The 18637-nt window shown below is 44.6% G+C and overlaps 1 protein-coding gene across 4 annotated transcripts in view; it reads left to right on the top strand.

Moving 5' to 3' along the window:
• The first annotated feature begins 135 nt into the window (after positions 1-135).
• The window catches only part of ARNT2 (aryl hydrocarbon receptor nuclear translocator 2), a 196941-nt gene continuing 178439 nt past the window's right edge, over positions 136-18637 (top strand). Inside the window, exon 1 of one of the 4 annotated variants that reach the window (XM_016927276.4) lies at positions 136-332. In XM_016927276.4, the coding sequence (XP_016782765.1) occupies positions 302-332 (31 nt within the window). In that variant the 5' untranslated portion in view covers positions 136-301. The remainder of the gene's footprint in view (positions 333-18637) is intronic. The other 3 variants (XM_016927280.4, XM_016927281.4, XM_016927277.4) reach the window with 3 other exon arrangements.

An 18637-nucleotide genomic window follows, 5' to 3' on the forward strand; every position in this document is an offset into this window, starting at 1 on the left:
AGCCCCAAGTCTCGCGGTGCTACCGCTCTGACCGGGGAGCCGCGGGCCGGGCGCCCCCCGCCGCGCGACAAAGGCTGAACCGGGAGGAGGAGGCCGAGGAGGGGGAGGAGGAGGAGAGAAAGGCGGGGACGGCGAGCGGCCGCGGCGGCGGGGAGAGCGGAGGGAGCGCCGCCCGCCCGCGCCGTCCTTTGTGTGGCGGCGGCGGCGCCTGGGCCTGACCGGGTCCCCGGGGCTGAGCGCCGGGCTCCGCGTCGCCCCTCCCGCGCCCCTGCCAAGCGGGCGCCTGTCCTCTCCGAGCAAGATGGCAACCCCGGCGGCGGTCAACCCTCCGGGTGAGTAGCGGCCTGGGCCCCGCCGCCCGCCGCAGCCCGCAGGCCTTGCCCGGGGCCAGAGCGGACCAGGCGCGCCGGGCGCCCCCCGGGGGCGCGGAGCCGCAGCTCGGCGCGGTGGGTGGTGGAGCGGCTGTCACTACGCGGCAGCCGCAGCATCAGCACCAGAGCGGCATCTGCATCCCAATCGCTGCCCATCCGGTCCCGGGCAGGCGCCGGTCCGGACCCGCGGGCGGCCGGACGCTGGCCTCGCATCCTCGGGAACCCGAAGGGCCGGCCCGGGAGCCCCCGAAGTTCTGAAAATAACCGCCTTTGCCTTCCCCATCCCACGCATTTTTCTCTTCCGGTCCCGGCTTTTGTGGCATCACGGCGTCAGCCAGTCCTGGCTGGTGGAGGGCTCCGCGCTGACGGAGGAGGGAAAAGTTTGGAGCTGGGATTCAACAGGGTACAACTCCCGGGACTCTCCCCTGCCCGCCCCGCCCACTAAGCGCTGGTCCTTTGCGCCCTTTGCGACTGGCTGCTGTGTGTCCTAACCCTCCAGGGGCACAAAACACCCAGCCTGTGGTCACCAGCGTGGAGCAGCCCTGGTCCTGCCCAGGTGACATCCTCTGCTTTCTGGTCTGACCTGTCCCCAGGGTGCAGTCTGTGACAACTGAGCTCATTAGGAAATATTTCAAAAATGGAAGAGTTCTTGATCAAGTGGCAACATTTACTTGTTTTGGTATTGTAGTAGGGAAGTTCCGTTTTCATTGGGAAAGTTCCCTACCTGATGAGCAGGGTGTGGGAGAAGAGAAACGTGAACATCTAAGCTAGTACAAACTTTTGGGTGTTGTGCAGAGGCTGCTGTGGGCACGGCAGGTTGCTGGGTCCCTGTGGAAGATGCAGGGAGAGTCACAGAGGGCGGCCCCCAGGAAATTCGCAGCAGAGGGAGGTCATGTGTTGGAGATAGGGAGGGTCGGGGGAGGAACAGCAATGCCTAGCAAAGAAAAGTGTCTCTCATCATAGAATTAGGAATGAAAGATCCCTTTCATCTAAGGCGGCCAGGGAAGGCTTCTGGAGATTGGACATTTCGGCTGAACCTTGAAAACGGGAATGTTTGAATATACAGAGCCAGTAGCAGAGGGGCATTGCAGGCGTAAGTAACAGTGGGCTTGCTCTAAGCAAGTGCAGAGGTCAGTGAGTAGTTGGTGCACTGGGGATATAAGAGGCAGCAGTGGGATTTAACACAGAGTTGTTTGGATGTGACCAGGCTTTAAAGGACAGACTGAGGAGTATAGACTTTCTCTCTCCACATTAAGGGAGAGTCCTCTGCACACTTCCTAAGAACCAGAAAAATAAAATAAAATAGAAAAGAGAGAGAGAGACAGAGAGAGAGAGAGAGACCTCAATGATATTGAACAAGGAAATCGCATGATCACTTTTTCTGGAAGACTGATTTGTCAGCTATGTCTAGGAAACATTGTAAGGAGGGAACAAGACTTGAGACAGGGAGGCCAGCATGAAATGAGGCAGGTGCTAGGGAGGCCAGAATTGGTGGCCATGGCTGGACCAGAGAGGAAGGAATGCACCACTGGGCAGGTAGAAGAGTTCCAGATTTGGCACTGATTAGATTTGGAGTAAGAGTAAAGGAGGAGGCCAAGGAGAGACAAAGGGGAGGTGTCCATGGAGACACCAAGGTGAAGAGCCTGTGTAATTCCAAGGAAGGCAGTTCCATCAGCAGAAATCGGGACTCTTGGAAGAACAGACAAGTAGGCCTCTGTCCAGAGCACTGAGGAGGAACGTGGCTGATCTGAAAACAGATCTGTGCCAGTTTGCCTGTGACTGAAGCTGCAATTTCAACCCATTCAACTACTTCAAAATCAATGGAAAATTGATAGATGTAAATGTTATGAAATTAGAAAAAGCAAAAGATGTTAAATGAAAATATTTTACTCCAATATACACTGGGAACAGGAATAAAATCCCTGGTGCTTTACATAATTTCTATGCCAGGACATCATTGTTTAAAACTTTTTTGTCCATTACATTGCTCCATGAGCTACATGGACTAAAGATGGAGTAACTGCCCCTGGCCCCATGGTGTGGAGCACAGGAAAGCCTGTGCCTGTGCCTTGGACTGCGGGAGACTTGAATGGTACAAGCATAGGGTATTGTTGGCGTTGCTAGTCAGCACCTGGCCAGCTTGACAGATGCTTTTCTCTGTTGACAGCTATACCAGAGATCTTCAGCATGGTGATAATTTCTCAAGTGAAAATTCCTTGAGGTGATCACCTTTCCTTTTACCATCATTTCTTTTACTGGTCCCCTGAGGATGATCCGTGGGGATGTGTTATTCTTGCCCCATGTGAATCTCCATCTTTTTCTTTGGGAGAAAGGGTTTAATTTTAAGGGACATGGCTCAGGGTTTGAGCCAAAGAGAGAGAGTTCAGATTCTATGGGCAATTTACAACAAAAAGAGCCATGATACCCAAGCTTGTCACCCAGAGCCTCCCTCACATGGGCTTGTGAGACTTCTTTGAATTCCTTTTTCTGCCTGCCTCCTTTCCCCAGATACGGTTGCTTTGCAAAGAATAAGAGCTTGGTAAACAGAACCAAATGGACGGGGAAGCACCAGGATTTATTTCTGCTGCTAGTTCGTGTCCAGGGTACAAAGGCCACAGCCAGTCACCTCCCCACGCCCCCACTTGTTCCTTTTTTCCCAGCTGACCACTTCACAACAGCAGAACCATTTACAATGACACTCTTCTGTGATGTGTAGTGGGGATTCTCTAGGGTCTTGTTGGTGACCGGTGATGTTGGGGTCTTCACGCTCATGTTACTCATGTTACTCTGTGGATATAATACAGGTCCAAATTTGGAATCTACTCCTTCAAGGTCCCCTGTTGGGGTTTTAGGTTAGGATTCTACCAGCTACTCTGGGAGAGGAGAAGAAAGGATTGGGCTCCCAGATATTCTCCTCATGACTTCTGCTATGACAGTCCTGGTTATATTTCTCATATCTTGTGGCCCCTGGTGCTCCCTCCTTCTGGGTCATTTACAGTCCTTACGTTGGTCACTGAAACTGTTGTATTGGCTGATTTTCTCTTTTCTCTCTGGCCAGGAATGACATATATCCTTTAGACTAGAGAGTGAAGTCATAGAATCTTCCGTTTTGTGTGTCTGTGTGTGTGTGTGTTGTTTTGCTGCCTTTTTGAATGACATTTAAGTGTTTCTGATGTATAGGAAATAGTGAAGATTTGAATTAGTTATATACATAAAAGGGTATTTGCAGCTGAAATGGCACAATTAAGAAGGAGATTGTTTCCTCAATGTCATTGTTCCATCTTAATCTTTTGTAATTTAAGCATGAGGGAATCAGCTACAAATTCAGACCAGTAATCATTAGGAATTAAGCATTATGTGGACATTCTCTGAGATGAGTATTTGCAGAGTAATTAATAAGGCTCATATGTTTTAAAGGATTTCAAAATTATGTTTTAAGAGATTTGGAATTCCACTTTTTTTCTGAAATCAATTATTGGATTTTTTCCCCACTTCCAGGTTTCTGGTCTTTGGCATTTCAATTTGGAATTAATTGTATAGTGCAGGAAGATTCTCTGGACAAATTGCCTTAGATGGAGGGACATTTGAATCAGCTTGTTGAACTGATTGGATATCTTTGATATGCCAAGCTGTCTGCAGGGAATAGAGCAATGTGGAGATGGGGGAGAATATTTCTTGACCTCAGGGAGTTCTAAGTCTACTAGGGGAGGCATAGGTAGACTAACTTAATAACACCAGGTGGAATGAAATGAATGTTGACTAGGCATGTTCATATCATCATGGGGAGCCAGAGGAAGTCTTATGGGAGGTAACTTCTGAACGTGGGCCTTTTGAAGACAGAGATTTTGACTTATAGAGAATTTAGGAATGGTCATTTTGCGCTGATGGCTGGGGTGTGAGGCAGACAAGATTTGTGAAAATATGGAATACTGTCAAGTGGTTGCTTCCTCAGTGTGCTCTTGGGGACTCAGCAGGACACCCAAGAATGTGGGTAGTTTTTGAGCCTTTGAGACGTGTGTGCTATGCTTGCAAGCTGTCCTGCCTTGAGTAGGGCTGGAACAGCCAAGCCAGCTGGACATACAGTTGAGCCCAATTTCTCTATATCCTGTCCTTCATTGAATCTACGAGCCCATCAATTGCAGGACACATCATTCTTTTATGGACTTATAAGAAAAAAATGAGCTGATGGCATTTTGGCTTTCATCAAAAGAAAGAAAAAAAGGAAGAAGTGATACCTGAAAAAAGAGATTTATTTATTCCTTCAGTATATATTTATTTTAATTAATTAATGAATTTTAAAAAGTTAATTTTTAAAGGCTCCTTTTTTAGGGCAGTTTTAGGTTCACAGCAAAATTGAAAGGAAGGCACAGAGATTCCTCATATATCCCCTGCCCCCACACATGCACAGCCTCCCCCATGATCAACATTCCCCAGCAGAGTAGTGCATGTGTTACAATTGATGAACCTGCAATGACACATCATTATCACCCAAAGTCCATAGTTCACATTAGGATTCACTCTTGATGGTAGACGTTCTATGGGTTGGACAAATGTATATGACTTATATCTACCGTTATAATATCATGCAGAGTATTTTCACTGCCCTAAAAATTCTCCATGCTCCACCTATTCATTCCTCCCACTTCCGAATTCTTGGCATCCACTGATGTTTTTACTGTCTCCATCGTTTTGCCTTTTCCAGAAAGTCATGTAATTGGATTCATGCATAACGTAGCCTTTTCAAACTGGCATTTTTCACTTAATAATATGCATTTACATTTTCTCCGTATCTTTCAGTGGCTTGATAGCTCATTCGTTTTGGTGCCGAAGAATATTCCATTGTCTGGATGTACCACAGTTTATTTATTCATTCACCTACTGAAGGACATCTTGGTTGCTTCTAAGTTTTGGCAATTATGACGAATGAAGCTGCTATGGGCTAATACTTACTGAGTAACTGCTATGTGCCGGGGACTGATCTTGGTTCTGGGATCACTGTGGTGAGCAAATTAGGTATAACTCCTACCATCATGCTGCTTGCTAGCAAGACAAATAGTCACAAAAGAGTAACACAATTGGGTTAGTTATGAAATGTGTAAATGTTATGAAGAAATGTTCCCCTGAGATAAAATAACCAAGGGACCTAAATTAGAGGATTAGCAAAGGCCATTTGAAGTCAGCGAAAGCCTCTCTGAGGAGTTGACCCTTGAGTCAAGCTCCAAGGAATGATGAGAAATGTGAGGAAGAGCGTTCCAGGCACAAGGAAGAGCCCCTTCAAAGGCCCTGAGTTGGGAAGAGCTGGAGAACAGGGAGCAAGGGTGAAAGCGGTGTGAGAAGCTGGAGCTGCAGTAGAGGCCAGCTCACGGGGGACCACTTTTGGGTTAGGGACTGAGACTTCATTTTAAAAAAGCGCTGGAAATCTACTGAAGGGGGTTTGAGCAAGGGACATGATCTGACCTGCACTTTTAAATGCTGCTTCTGGCTGCTGTGTGGAGAGCCAATTGGACTGAAGAGGGAGGAAAAGTAAGACTCCAGTTAGATGGTGCTAACTTAGGTCAGGGGCTGTCAGTAGAGAATGAGAGGGAGGTGGATTTGAGTTATACTGGGGGCAGGGATGCCATGCTGAACAACTCCAGGGGCACCAGTTACTTCCCTGTCCATCCCTTGGGCACAACATGTCCTGCTTGGGGCAGAATCATCATGACTTCATTGTAAGGAGTTAGGGGAAGAGTCAAGGATGATTCCCAGCTTTCTGTCCGACACCTGGGTGGTTGGAGGTGACAGGAAGTTAGTGAGAGGCAGGGGGCCTGTGGGGTGTGCTCCAGGCTTCAGTATTGGACAGCTGAGTTGAGCTGCTTGTGAGACAAGCAAGTGGAACTGTCATGGAGGCAGTGGGACACATGCTCCCAGAGATCTGGGCTGGAGAAGGAAACGAAGAGGGATGTTGGCCAGCCATTTACCAGGTTCTCTAAATGCTTTCCTTGGGGTAAGTTAGTTCACAGAACATAGAGCTTTTGGTCCAAGTACCATAGTTCCCAAGCAATGCTTGCATTTACTGCTTTATTGTCTGTCTTTATTGAGATTCACTAAGACACAAGGTCATAGGGAGATTATTTCTGCATCTTTTCCAGATCCAGCAATCCATTCATTTTTATCTATCTATCTATCTATCTATCTATCTATCTATCTATCTATCATCTATCTACCTACCTATCATCTGTCTACCATCTCTCTCTCTCTCTCTCTTTCTCTTTCCCTCCTTTTGTGGGGCAGGTCAGGCTGTTGGACTAGCTCACCACACGAAACTCTTTGTTCAATGAAGAAAAGTTATTTCTCAGTTTTAGCCAAGCTCCTTTCCAATTGAGGGCTCTTGTTTATGTTGTGTCCCTCTTCTTGGAATGATTAATTGCTCACTGTCCCTCCTTCCCTACCCTTACCCCCTCCTCACTCCTAACCATTTTCCTGTCCAATTCCTACTTTTCTTCTGGTTTCAGCTTGAATTCTTACTCCATTAGGGAAATCTATCCTGATCCCTTTATCCAGGTAAAATGTACCTATCATGCATTCTTCCAGGGCCCCATAAAGCTGTACTTTGCTTCTGGAGCACTTCACCTCATGTAAATTGTGCAGTTATTTGATTGATACCTGACTGGAAGCCCTGTGAGGGCAGGGAATGTATCCAACAGTATGGCAGCGCTGGCACCTACCATATTACTTCCCATAAAATAGATACCCAGTCGGGTTTTGTTAATGAATAAATGGAGGGATGCCAGGGAACTGTCTTATATTTTGTATGCGGCTGCCTTTCAATGACTCCCTTGAAGGAAAGAAAGCATATATCCTATATTTGTGGGTCTCTGTAACAAAATAGGCCAGAGCTGTCTAATTGAGATTCTGACTTTTATTTGTGGAAACTGATTTTGATCTGAAAATCCTACCAAGATAATCCCTATGCAAACTAGTTCCTCTAGACTTTCTAATAAGGAGGCTTGGACACACAAAGCTCATCATTCTTCCCAGAAGAAGATTAGGTCAGAATTGAACAGTCGAATGTATTTATATATTTTTATTTTATACTGCTGTCCACAAAGGTTAGACCAGAGGCTTAGAGAGGCTCACAGACTTACCTCGAGTCCTCAGCAGGTGGGTGGATGAGGAGGTCCTACACCTACCTGATACCTTGGACACACAAAGCTCATCATTCTTCCCAGAGGAAGGGTAGGTGATAGCTTGGAGACTGGCTGGTGGTAGTGGTAGGTTCCGTGTTACAGTCCCACAGGGTCTTCTCAGAAGGGAAGTGGGATCCTCCCATTTACTGCCTTCTGTGTTGTGTGTGAAACTGTTGACATGGCTTGCTTAATTACCAGCAGTTACCGATAAGACAGACTCCAGGCTGGCTTTGAGATTCAGCCACCCTAACAGCATTCAGGAAGGCAGCAACAAGGTCAAAAGATGCATTCATTGCCCTCTGATTGAATAGTGCAGGCTTTAGAGTTGGAAGCTGAGGCTCTTTGCAGATAAGCAGAGACTCTGTGGCTGCCAAGTCTATAACAATTTGACCATTTTTTTCAGGGAAATCTACAAAAATGCCAAAATGTTTACAAATAGGTACTTCCTGCTTTTGTACATTGTATGAAAACATGGGACATCTCTTACTGTTTTGGTTTCATTGTGAGAACATACAAAGCAGAGGTTGGAGCTCTTCTCCTAGCCCCTGCTGAGGAGTTGGTTGCTTTCTTCACCACAACCACTTTTCCCCCACAATAAAGATCTGTGTTGATTGTAAAAAATTTGGAAAATGTGCAAAAACACTAAGATAATTCTGCCACCCATAACTAACATTTTTGCATATATCCTTACAGACTTTTTTCTAAATATTGTGTGTGTGTGTGTGTGTATATATATATATATATATATAACAAAATAGAATTATTTCGAGCATATTGCTTTGTCATCCCTTTTTTCCCTTCATTAATGGTATATCCTATCAAGGATACTGATTTGAGAAGCTGCATATATTCTGTTTATGGCTGTGTCATAATTCATTAACTCACATTCTTATATCTGGGCATATAATATTTGGTGTGCTTTTCTGTTTGCCAGAATTGTACACACCATTGTATTGAACATCCCCGTATATGAATGAATATATAAATACATGATTTTTTCCTTATTGTCAATTCTTTGAAGTAGAATTGAACAGTCAAATGGATTTATATACTTTTATTTTATACTGCTGTCCACAAAGGTTAGAACAGAGGCTCAGAGAGAGGCTCAGAGATTTATCTGGAGTCCCCAGCAGGTAGGTGGATGAGCAGGTCTTACACCCAGACGCTGTGCCCCCTATCCTTGGCAGGTTCCGGCAACCCAGGCCAGGCCCTGTTGCCTGTAAGTCTGGAACTCAGATCATCTACTGATGTCTATAAAGGGCAACTGTGTACCTTTCCTGGCCTCCTTTCAGAGATTTAATAATTTCAGTGGCTTTTTAATTAACTGCTGTTAGGGTAATTGGTCCAGGTCAAAACAGGCAGGAAGTTGCCTTACTCAACAGGCAGAGAGCCTCTGATGGCCTCAGTGGGCCACTGCAGGGGCCCCATGACTGGGCTCTCCATGCCAACCTGGGTTCTCATCTGAGGCCCCATTGTTCTCCCTCCACCCCCTCCCTTATCAATTCACCTCTTCCATATGGCCTTTCTCAAACGCTGGTGCCACTAACTTACCCGGAAACCTTTGCTCACCGTCTATTGTCCACACATCCTCCTAGGATTGATCTACACACTTCCAACCAGACCACCTGGCTGACAGGGTGGTCCCAGGGCTTAGAGAGCATGCGGCGAGGTGATTTCTGGTCCTGCCTGCCTGCCTGTGATACCATTAGACAGGCCGTGGTGGTTATTCCTGTTTCAAATGCACATTCAGGAGTTGTTAGTAACTGAGGATAAATGTGTTTGTTTCTGATTTGGCCATCCCTACTTTTCTTCCAACAACTCTAAAAAAGTGGAGAGCAGCTGCAGGTGGAACTAGGCATCTCTCTATCCAGGCTTAGGTGGCAAAAGGAAAGACTCTGAGGTAGGACAGCCTGGGAAGATTCAGGGGTGCAATGTCCAGGGTGGGAGCACCAGAGGAGTTGGCCTGAGTGGAAACCCAGCTCTTCGGGTAGAGCCAGGCCTTCCAAGAGACAAATTAGCTGAAGGCCTTACTGGTGGCTGAGCGAGGGAGGTGGGTCCAAAGGAGAGGAGGGTGGCCTTCCATATACTCTGCCTGTTGAGTAAGGCAACTTCCTGCCTGTTTTGGCCTGGACCACCCAATTACCCTAACAGCAGTTAAAAAAGCCACTGAAATTATTAAATCACTGAAGGGAGGCCAGGAAAGTTACACAGTTGCCCTTTATAGAGGTCAGTAGATGAGCTGAGTTCCGGACTTAGAGGAACAGGAAGCCAAAGTTAATTGGTGCACCAATTTTTAAATTAATAGCCACACAAAATAGTATTGTCTTTCTTATCTTCAATAGACCTCTAAGTTGGGTGGCAGGACATGTGAGAAACCTGGGCACAGAGGCCAAACGTGTATCCACACAGTGCTTCTCAGCTGGGGGCATTTGCAATGTCTGGAAACATTCTTGGTTGCCACACCTCCAGGGAGTAGGGGTGCTACTGGCATCTGTGGGTAGAGGCCAGGGATGCGCTAAACATCCTGCTGTGCACAGGGCAGCCCCCCACAGCAAAGAACTTATCCAGCCTCAAATGTCAATAGTGCTGGATTGAGAAAGGTTGAGAAACTCTGGTCTATGGGAACAAAACTCTGTAGGCCTCTGGACAGTGGCAACTAGAAGAAAACCCCAGGAGTTTCACAAGGACGTGTGGCCCCCAGATAATAAAGGGCTGGCCCCTTTAAAACATGTCAAGAAAATGTGACAGCTTTAAAAGCAAGATGATGCTTTTGAGATAATTATGAAATCCGTGATGGAAGTTAATTTAAATGTGAAATAACAGAACTGCAAAAAGTTATTTTATTATTATTTTTAGAACAGCATTGATGTTTCTAGCCCATCAGCAGTTTGAAATGAGGCATAGTCTGGAATCGTTTGCCATAATTTGATATGCTTGATGGATTCCAAGTCCCCCAAAGAATAAAATGAATGAATGTGATCAAGGATCACAGCTGTGTTCTCTCTCTCTCTTTTTTTTTTTTTGAAAATATTTCACGCCAGAAAACTTCCAATTCAGTTCAGCCAGCCTCCCTGAACACTTCTATTCCCTGCACAAAGGGTGCTGTGCTCAGTGCTGGTGGTGGTGGTGTGGTGGGGGTGGGTTGGAAAGATGTGGCATAAAACAGGTTGGCTACGTGTGTGTTCCATCAGTCTCTAACACAGGCAGCACTGGACACTTATGCAAATTTATGCAAATGACTGACCAACCATTGGTGAACAGAGGAGAATGTAGACCCCCTCCATTTCTTTCCTGCAGGCAAGGAAAGATGCTGAAGACTGTTCCGGTATTCAACACATTTCAGGACCAGTGTGTGCCTTTTCCTAGTCAGTGTCACAAACTGCAGGCCTTATTCCCAGCTGCTTGCTGGGTCTGTGGTGTCCCACAGATTCTGCAAAGCCCACCGCTCCCACATATTTCCTCCTCCTGCTATGTCCCCTGTGGCAGCGAGTGGCACCACTATCCATTCATTGGCCCAAGCCAGACATTAATTATTTTAATTGCTTATCCACCTAATTAAACAAATATTAATTGAATGCCAACCGTGTGCTCACAGTAGTGTGCAAACCCAGGCGTGGTTTCTGCTTTCACAGAGCTTTCCTGTGTGGCAGGAGAGTCAGCCATTTATTAAATAATAAGTATTGTGAAAGAAAGGAGTCTTTGTTTCCAAATGCAACAGGAGGCCATTGAAGTGTGGTGAGTGGGGGCGTGATGTGATCAGAGGTGGGTTCTGAAAAGCTCTCTGGCTGCAGAATGAAGGACATTCTTATTGGCAGCAGGCTGGTGAGGAGGGAGGCCTGCCCGGAGGCCATTTCGGAAGTCCACGTGAGGGACGTGGAGGCCCGGTCCACGTAACATTGGATGTGGACAGCAATAAATGGATCTTTCAGATACTTAGGAGGAGAAACAATTGAACCAAGAGAGTAAGTGATGGACCAGATATCAGAGATGAGAGAGAGGGAGTGGTAGTGTTCCTGATTTGACCACTGGGTGGATAGGCTATCATATCCCCAGCTAGAAAATACTGGACGAGATCCAGATATTTTGGGCTTTTTGGTGGGGGTTGGGGGAAGATCAGGCGTTTGGTTGAGTTTAAGGCACCTTGAGCTCAAGACCTCCAAGGGAGATGGGGATTTGCCAGAAACCTCCAAGTTGCTTCATTTCCCCCTGGAGTCAGAACTTTGCCTTCCCCCTGCCCCCTCTCCACTGCTGTGTCCCCAACACCTTGAGTAAGGTCTGGCACACACTTGGTGCTTAAAAAATATTTGTCGAATAATGAATGAATGACTGAATGAATTGGTCTCCACATCCTCCAGATCCCAAACAAATGAAAAGAGATGTGTCCATCACAAGGTTTTGTGTTTTTGGTAATGTTTTATGCTGAACTTATTTCAGGTTTACAGACAAGTTTCAGGAATAATACAGAAAGCACTTGTATACTTGTCCCCCAGATTCCCCCATTGTGTTGCTATTTTACCATGTTGGCTTTATCAGTTTTTTTTTCTCTGTCTCTCTCTGTCTCTCTCTCTCTCTCTCACTGTGCCACTTGAGAAAGAGTGGCATACACAATGTGCCTTCTAACTCTAAATGCTTCAACGTATATTATTTCCTAAGAATAAGGACTTTTCCCACGTAACTACAATTTACGACAAAAATCAGGAAGTTGGCATTAATGTAATAGCATTATCTAATCCACAGACCTTATTCAATTTTCACCAATTGTTCCTCATAACAAAAAAAATGATTTTTCAAGTTCAGGGTTTAATCCAGGATTATAAGTTACATTAAGTTCTGATGTCTCTTTAGTGTCCTTTAATTCTGGACTAATTTCTCAGTTTTTGTTTGTTTGTTTGTTTTTGTTTGTTTGTTTTTTCTTTCATGACCTTAACATTTTTTCCAAGTATAGGCCAGTTATTTTGCAAAATATCTCTCAATTTGGTTTTGTCTGATGTTGCCTCACAATTGCATTGGAGTTGCGCTTTTCTAAAATTTTAATTTTTTTGGCAAGAATACCCCAAAAGTGCAGTTGTATCACAGGGTTACTTTTAACAATCATTTAAAAGTGAGTCTCTCTGTTGATGAAGTCAAGGTCGTGTATAGACAAGACTAAGGAAAGACGATTAGTCATGTAAGATGCCATTTACGTGCTTGGCAGACCTCATCTTTGGGCCCTATACACCATTTGCGAGTATAGGCAGCTTTACATGCTTCCTGTTGAGTACAGGTCCCAGGGGTTTTTTTAAAAAAAATTGTAACATTAACACTTTCCTAAACTAAGTATCAATTTCATTTAACAAATAAGATAATTATAAGCAAACTATGCAAAGATGATCATATCTCTAATAAAGTCAATAGGGAGTTGAAGTGTTTAATTACCAACTTTCCTGACATACAAATTGAAAAGCTTTTCAGGTAAGTCGCTCACATGGAATGCCTGAAACACACTGCAATTAACAATTGGATCTTCATTCAAACAGTAATTAGTGTGTGATTTGTCCCGTTTTTGGTTGCTGGTGCATATCCAGGTTTAGATGTGTATTTGCATTCATTTTAGGAAATTAATTTATGATTTCTTTTAAGTTTCACTTGAAAACAAATTTGCGTTTTACTGTGGCTTCATAAAAAGAGATCACCTTTTGTTGCCTGACTTAGTGACTTAAAAACCAAATTCGGGAGGTTATAATTTGTCTGCAGAAACTTGCCGAATTTTCCATTCTGAGAATTCTCCCTCTCCTTCCCATCCCCCCTCTGCATCTTCTCCTCCCTCCTCCTTCTCTTCCTTCTCCTTTTTCTTTTCTCCTTCTCCCCTCCCTTCCTCCCTCTTTCTCTCTCTCTCTTCTCCTTCCCTCCTCACCCTCTCCTGCTCCTTTTTTCCTTCCTTCTTTTCCTCCTTCTCCCCAACCCCCTCCCTTTTTTTAAAGACCCAAAGAAACAGGATGAGGTGGAAATGTTTGGTCTACCCAGTAGTTAACACAATCCACTAGGAGACAGTATAGACATTGAATGCATCCATTTTCCCAGCTGTGAAATGAGGTGGCTCCTCCGTTGGGTACTGGCCACGCACTAGGGCTGTTCTGTGTGCTTGGGATTCAGAGGTGGACAAGGCATTGCATGACCTGGTGGACCAGGGGACCGTAGTGTGTGGGTGGCTGGTTGCTCTCTTGTTCCTGCTGTTGCCTTATATGTAAAATGGGGGGTGATCACAGCACTCACCTCATTTGATTGTGGCATGGTTATATTTACCAATGTTTGGGATGGTACCTGGCACACAGTAGGTGCTCTGTAAGCACTACTTGTTTCTCTCAGCACCACCCTAGTAGTGTGGAACATGGCACAGGGTTTGGGATTGAAAAGCATCTTACCAGCCCAGCAGTGAAAAGTTGGGGAGGAAAAACCAGATGTGCTTGTTGAAGAGAGGGGGTCTGTCATGAACCAGCAAGCCCCATCTTCCCTGGCACTCTGAGTCTGCTGGGTGTGTGCAGGATCATAAGCTGTCCCTGCTCTGGGCATTCCCAGTTCCACTGCGGGAAGAGCCTCTAGGCCCTGCCTCTGCTGTCCCTACCTTGCACTGCCCTGGGAAGAAGGACAGTGGTGACCTTGGATTTGTCTCTTCCCTGAACCTCCTGGATCCGGCTGCTTCCTCCTGTCCCTGTTGTGCTGTGACAGTCTTCTCACCACCCCTCTCCATTTGCTGGACCATTCTTTTGTCCTGACTTCTGCAGCTGAATGCAGACCAGCAATGCCCTCATCACCCACTCCTCCTTCCCTGTCCTCACTGACAGAGTGGGGTAAGGTTCCCACTGTCCAAGGACTGTTCTTCCTCTCGGCCCCTCCCATGCTCTGGACCGACCAGATGGGATCTGACCACTCTCTATGGATCCTCTGTTGGGTCTGGGGCTAGGCTGCTGTGCTGTGGGACGGATGCTGTGTCTGGTCTGCCTGCACATCTGAAACTTACCTTTGTAGCTCGCTGGCTCCTTGTACCTCCTTACCTGGCCCTGCTGGGCCTCAGGCTGAGTCCCAAGACAATCAAGTTTTGTACAACACTTTATGGACAGACTAGGAGTTAGGACATGTGCCCCTTTTTTCAAGTTAATTCATTTGTCCTCATTCATTCATTCAATAAATATATATTAAATATCTGCCCTTCATTCATCACAGTGCTTAGGTGCTGGGAATACACTGGGTGGAAAGAATGACAGAGTCTGTGCCTTCATGCATTTAGAGGCTTCTTGAGGGGAGCGTCTTTCGGAGTCCTCCAAGCTGAATATTCCAGCACTGGAAACAAACCATTTTCTAGAACGCAGGATCTGTTAGGTCTGTCTGCCACTAGATGGCGTGGTCAAATAGGTACCTCAGTGATTTGCAAACCTGACCCAGGGATCACCAGGAGGGCTTGTAAAAACACAAAGTGCTGCCCCATCTCAGTTTCGGAGTCAGTCGTTCAGGGGTGGGAGTGGGCTGGGGTGAGATCGGCATTTCTAACAAGTTCCAGTGATGCTGATACTGCTGGCCCAGATCCCCTTCAGGTCCACTGAGGCAGGGGCTGCACTAAGCCAGTACTATCCAATGCCAGCTAACTCACCTGGTTCAGGATGGCTGGGCTCAATCGCCCCATTTCACAGGTGAGGAAATAAAGGTGGTCGAACTGAGCCTTGAAACGCTGATCCTAACACACGGATTTGCCTCATCCCAAGTGTACCTTCTTTCCACTGTCACACTGGCTTTCCCTGGGTGATCTGGAGGGAGAAGGGAAGATAATTAATGAGTGGACTGTGCTGAAGAGAAATGAACCAGAGGTGTTAACTAGGCATCCAGCAGCGTGAGAGGGTAGGAAGAGGAATCAGTGGCCCAGTCCTGGCATTGACATGGCATGGTGCCCTGGGACACCCCTACCTTTTCTCTTTGGGCTTTCGGTTTTCTTATCTATAATGTGAATGGTTGGCATGAAAGCACCTCTCATGTGGCAGGGTCCTGGAAAGTCCCGGGAGAAAAAGCTGAACAGACACCATGCCGGTTCTTAGGGAATTTCCATGGTATTTGGAAGATAAACACAAATGGTTTTCCTGTGCCTGGCAGCAGGTCAGCCTTAAACATCAGGGCATACTTTGCTTTGGAACGCAGTGTAAGGCTCTCACCAGAGGGTCTTAGGGGTGGAGCCTGAAGAGCCTTGGAGGAGATGGTGGTGGGCTCCGTCTGAGTTGGGGAGCCTGGGGCAATGGGAGGATAGGCTGCCGATGGTCACAGCACCCGCACCTCCCTATGCAACCAGCCATCCACGTATTTCTTTGAGCCTCTCTCCACATTTTATCATCTCACACCAGAACCCACATTCTGGATCTATCTTTTAACTCCTCTTCTATCAGCCCCTCTTTTTAGTTTAAAAAAAAGACCCTATGAACATATGAATATATGTATTGACTATACAGATGGTCCCCAGCTTACAAGGGTTTCACTTAAGATTTTTGACTTTATGATGGTTACAAAGTGATATGCATTCAGTAGAAACTGTACTTCAAATTCTGAATTTTGATCTTTTCCTGGACTATTGATATTTGGTACAGTACTCTCCCAAGATGCCAGGCCAGATCATCTGACACAAAGCCTATTTTATAATAAAGTGTTTAGTGTCTCATGTAATTTATTGGATATATACTGAAAGTGTTCTGAGCATGTTTAAGGTAGGCTAAGCTAGGGTGTTTGGTAGGTTAGGTGTATTAAATGCATTTTTGACTTACGATATTTTCAATTTACGATGGGTTTATTGAAATGTAACCCCATCAGAAGTGGAGAGCATCTGTATGAATATATATATTATGAACATATGAATATATATATTATGAACATATGAATATATATTATGGACTATAAAAAGAATTATATGTGAATATATATTTTTATTAGAATGAATATATATATTGGAATGAATGAATTAGAATGAATATATATGTACATATGTTCATTCCAATAAAAGTGGCTTACTACCTGCCTTAGAAGAGTTAGTGAGATGAGATGGTAAGAACATAATCACTCCTGGGATGGTTGACCTTGGGTAACTGAAAGCACGGACCTTGGGTAACTGAAAGTGAAAGATAACAAGGGACTACTGCAAAAGGTTTGGCAGTTACTGAGTATCTACCCAAAGGCAAAAGAAGTCATTATGTCAAAACAGCACATGCACACATGTTTATTACAGCACAATTCACAATTGCAAAGATAGGGAACCAACCTAAGTACCTGTCAACTGATGAGTGGATAAAGAAAATTTGGTATATATACACCATGGAATACTACTCAGCCATAAAAAATAACAAAATAATGCCTTTTGGAGCAACTTGGATGGAGCTGGAGGCCATTATTCTAAGTGAAGTAACTCAGGAATGGAAAACCAAATACCTTATGTTCTCACTTAGAAGCGAGAGCTAAGCTATGGATATGCAGGGGCATATAGGGTAGTATAATGGACATTGGAGACTCAGAAGGGTGGAGGGAGTGACGGCTAAAAAACTATATATTGAGTACAATGCACACTACTTGCGCAACAAGTACACTAAAATTTCGGCCTTCACTATACAATTCATCCATGTATCCAAAAACCAGTTGTACCCCTAAAGCTATTGAAATAGAAAGAAAAGAAAAGAAAGGAAGGAAAGGAGGGAGGGAGGGAAAGAAAGAAGGAAGGAAGGAAAGCTGTCATCACAATATTAAAATCAATAAAAATAAATGTTAAAAAGTACTTAATGGTACAAAGAAAGTCATTTTTAACCTATAGTTCACTAGTTTTGAAACAATGCACCGAATGACATTGTATAGGTTATATGAATTGTCTGATGGTAGCTGAGTGCAACCTCCATCTTATTGCTGTATTTTCTCCATCAAATTAAACCCAACTTATTTCTTCCAGCTTGGCTGTTTAAACATTCAGTCTCATCATTTGTTTTGAGGAAGGTGCACCTTTTTCCTAGGGTATTTACGACACCTTGGGCCTTATGCAGCTCAGGAAAATTAGAAGCTAATCTCTGATCTTCTTTTAATTGTGGTTCCTAGTGAGATACTCATTACCAGGTTTCAGGGTCCAGTTGAAGGCAGTCAGCTGGCTGGCAGTCCTTTAGTCCAAGTGGGTGTCAGGAAATTACAGCATTGAAAAATAAACAGAATTAGTAAAGCATGGACGAATTAAATAGCTACTCAACACAGATGAATAGAGAATTAATGACTTAGAAAGTAGAATGAAAGAAATTACAGAGAATTCAGCACAGAATCAGAGTTCAAAAATATAAAAGAGTGGCTGGGAGACAGAGAGGTGAGACCTCCTCCTTCTTATGTAAGTTAGAGTTTCAGGTAGAGATGGTAGGGAGAACAGGGAAGTTAGGTGTATTAAGATTCAAAGAGAAGAGGCTGATACGTTTTCAGAATCGATGAAAGTCATTGAGCCTCAGATTCAGGAGCAACAACAAATTCCAAGCGAGATAAATAAAAAGATATTCAAACCTTAACTAGATGTAGGGAAAATAGAAAATAACAAAGAGAAAAACTTAGAAGCAGTAACAAACAGCAGACATATCACCTATACAGGAGCAGCAATTAGATTGATGAATGACTTCTAAACAGTGATCATGCATGCCAGACGACAATACAATATTTTAATATGCTAGTTGAAAATAATTGTAAACCTAGAATTCTATACTTAGACAATTTTTCTTTTAAGAATGAGGAGATAAAACATTTTTAGATAAAAATTTGAGAGGATTTGAGACCTCACTAAAGGAACTTCTGAAGGTGTACTTCTGGAAGATTTAAGTAAGTGACCGCAAATGGAAGTTCTCAGATGCAGTGAGCAAAGGAAATAATGGGCACAAGAATAAAGATAAACATGCTTTGGCTATCATTAATAACAACATGTACTTTGTGAGGTGGTCAGAGGTAAAGCTGTGTAGTTTAGAACTATTAAACTTTTACTAAGTAAGTATAATAATATTTCTAGAGTAATAAGGCATATAGAGTATACAACCACCAACATGTGATATTATTCATATTAAATATTTCTACACTTACTTG

This window comes from Pan troglodytes, chromosome 16, assembly GCF_028858775.2.
Source record: "Pan troglodytes isolate AG18354 chromosome 16, NHGRI_mPanTro3-v2.0_pri, whole genome shotgun sequence".
NCBI lineage: Eukaryota > Metazoa > Chordata > Mammalia > Primates > Hominidae > Pan > Pan troglodytes.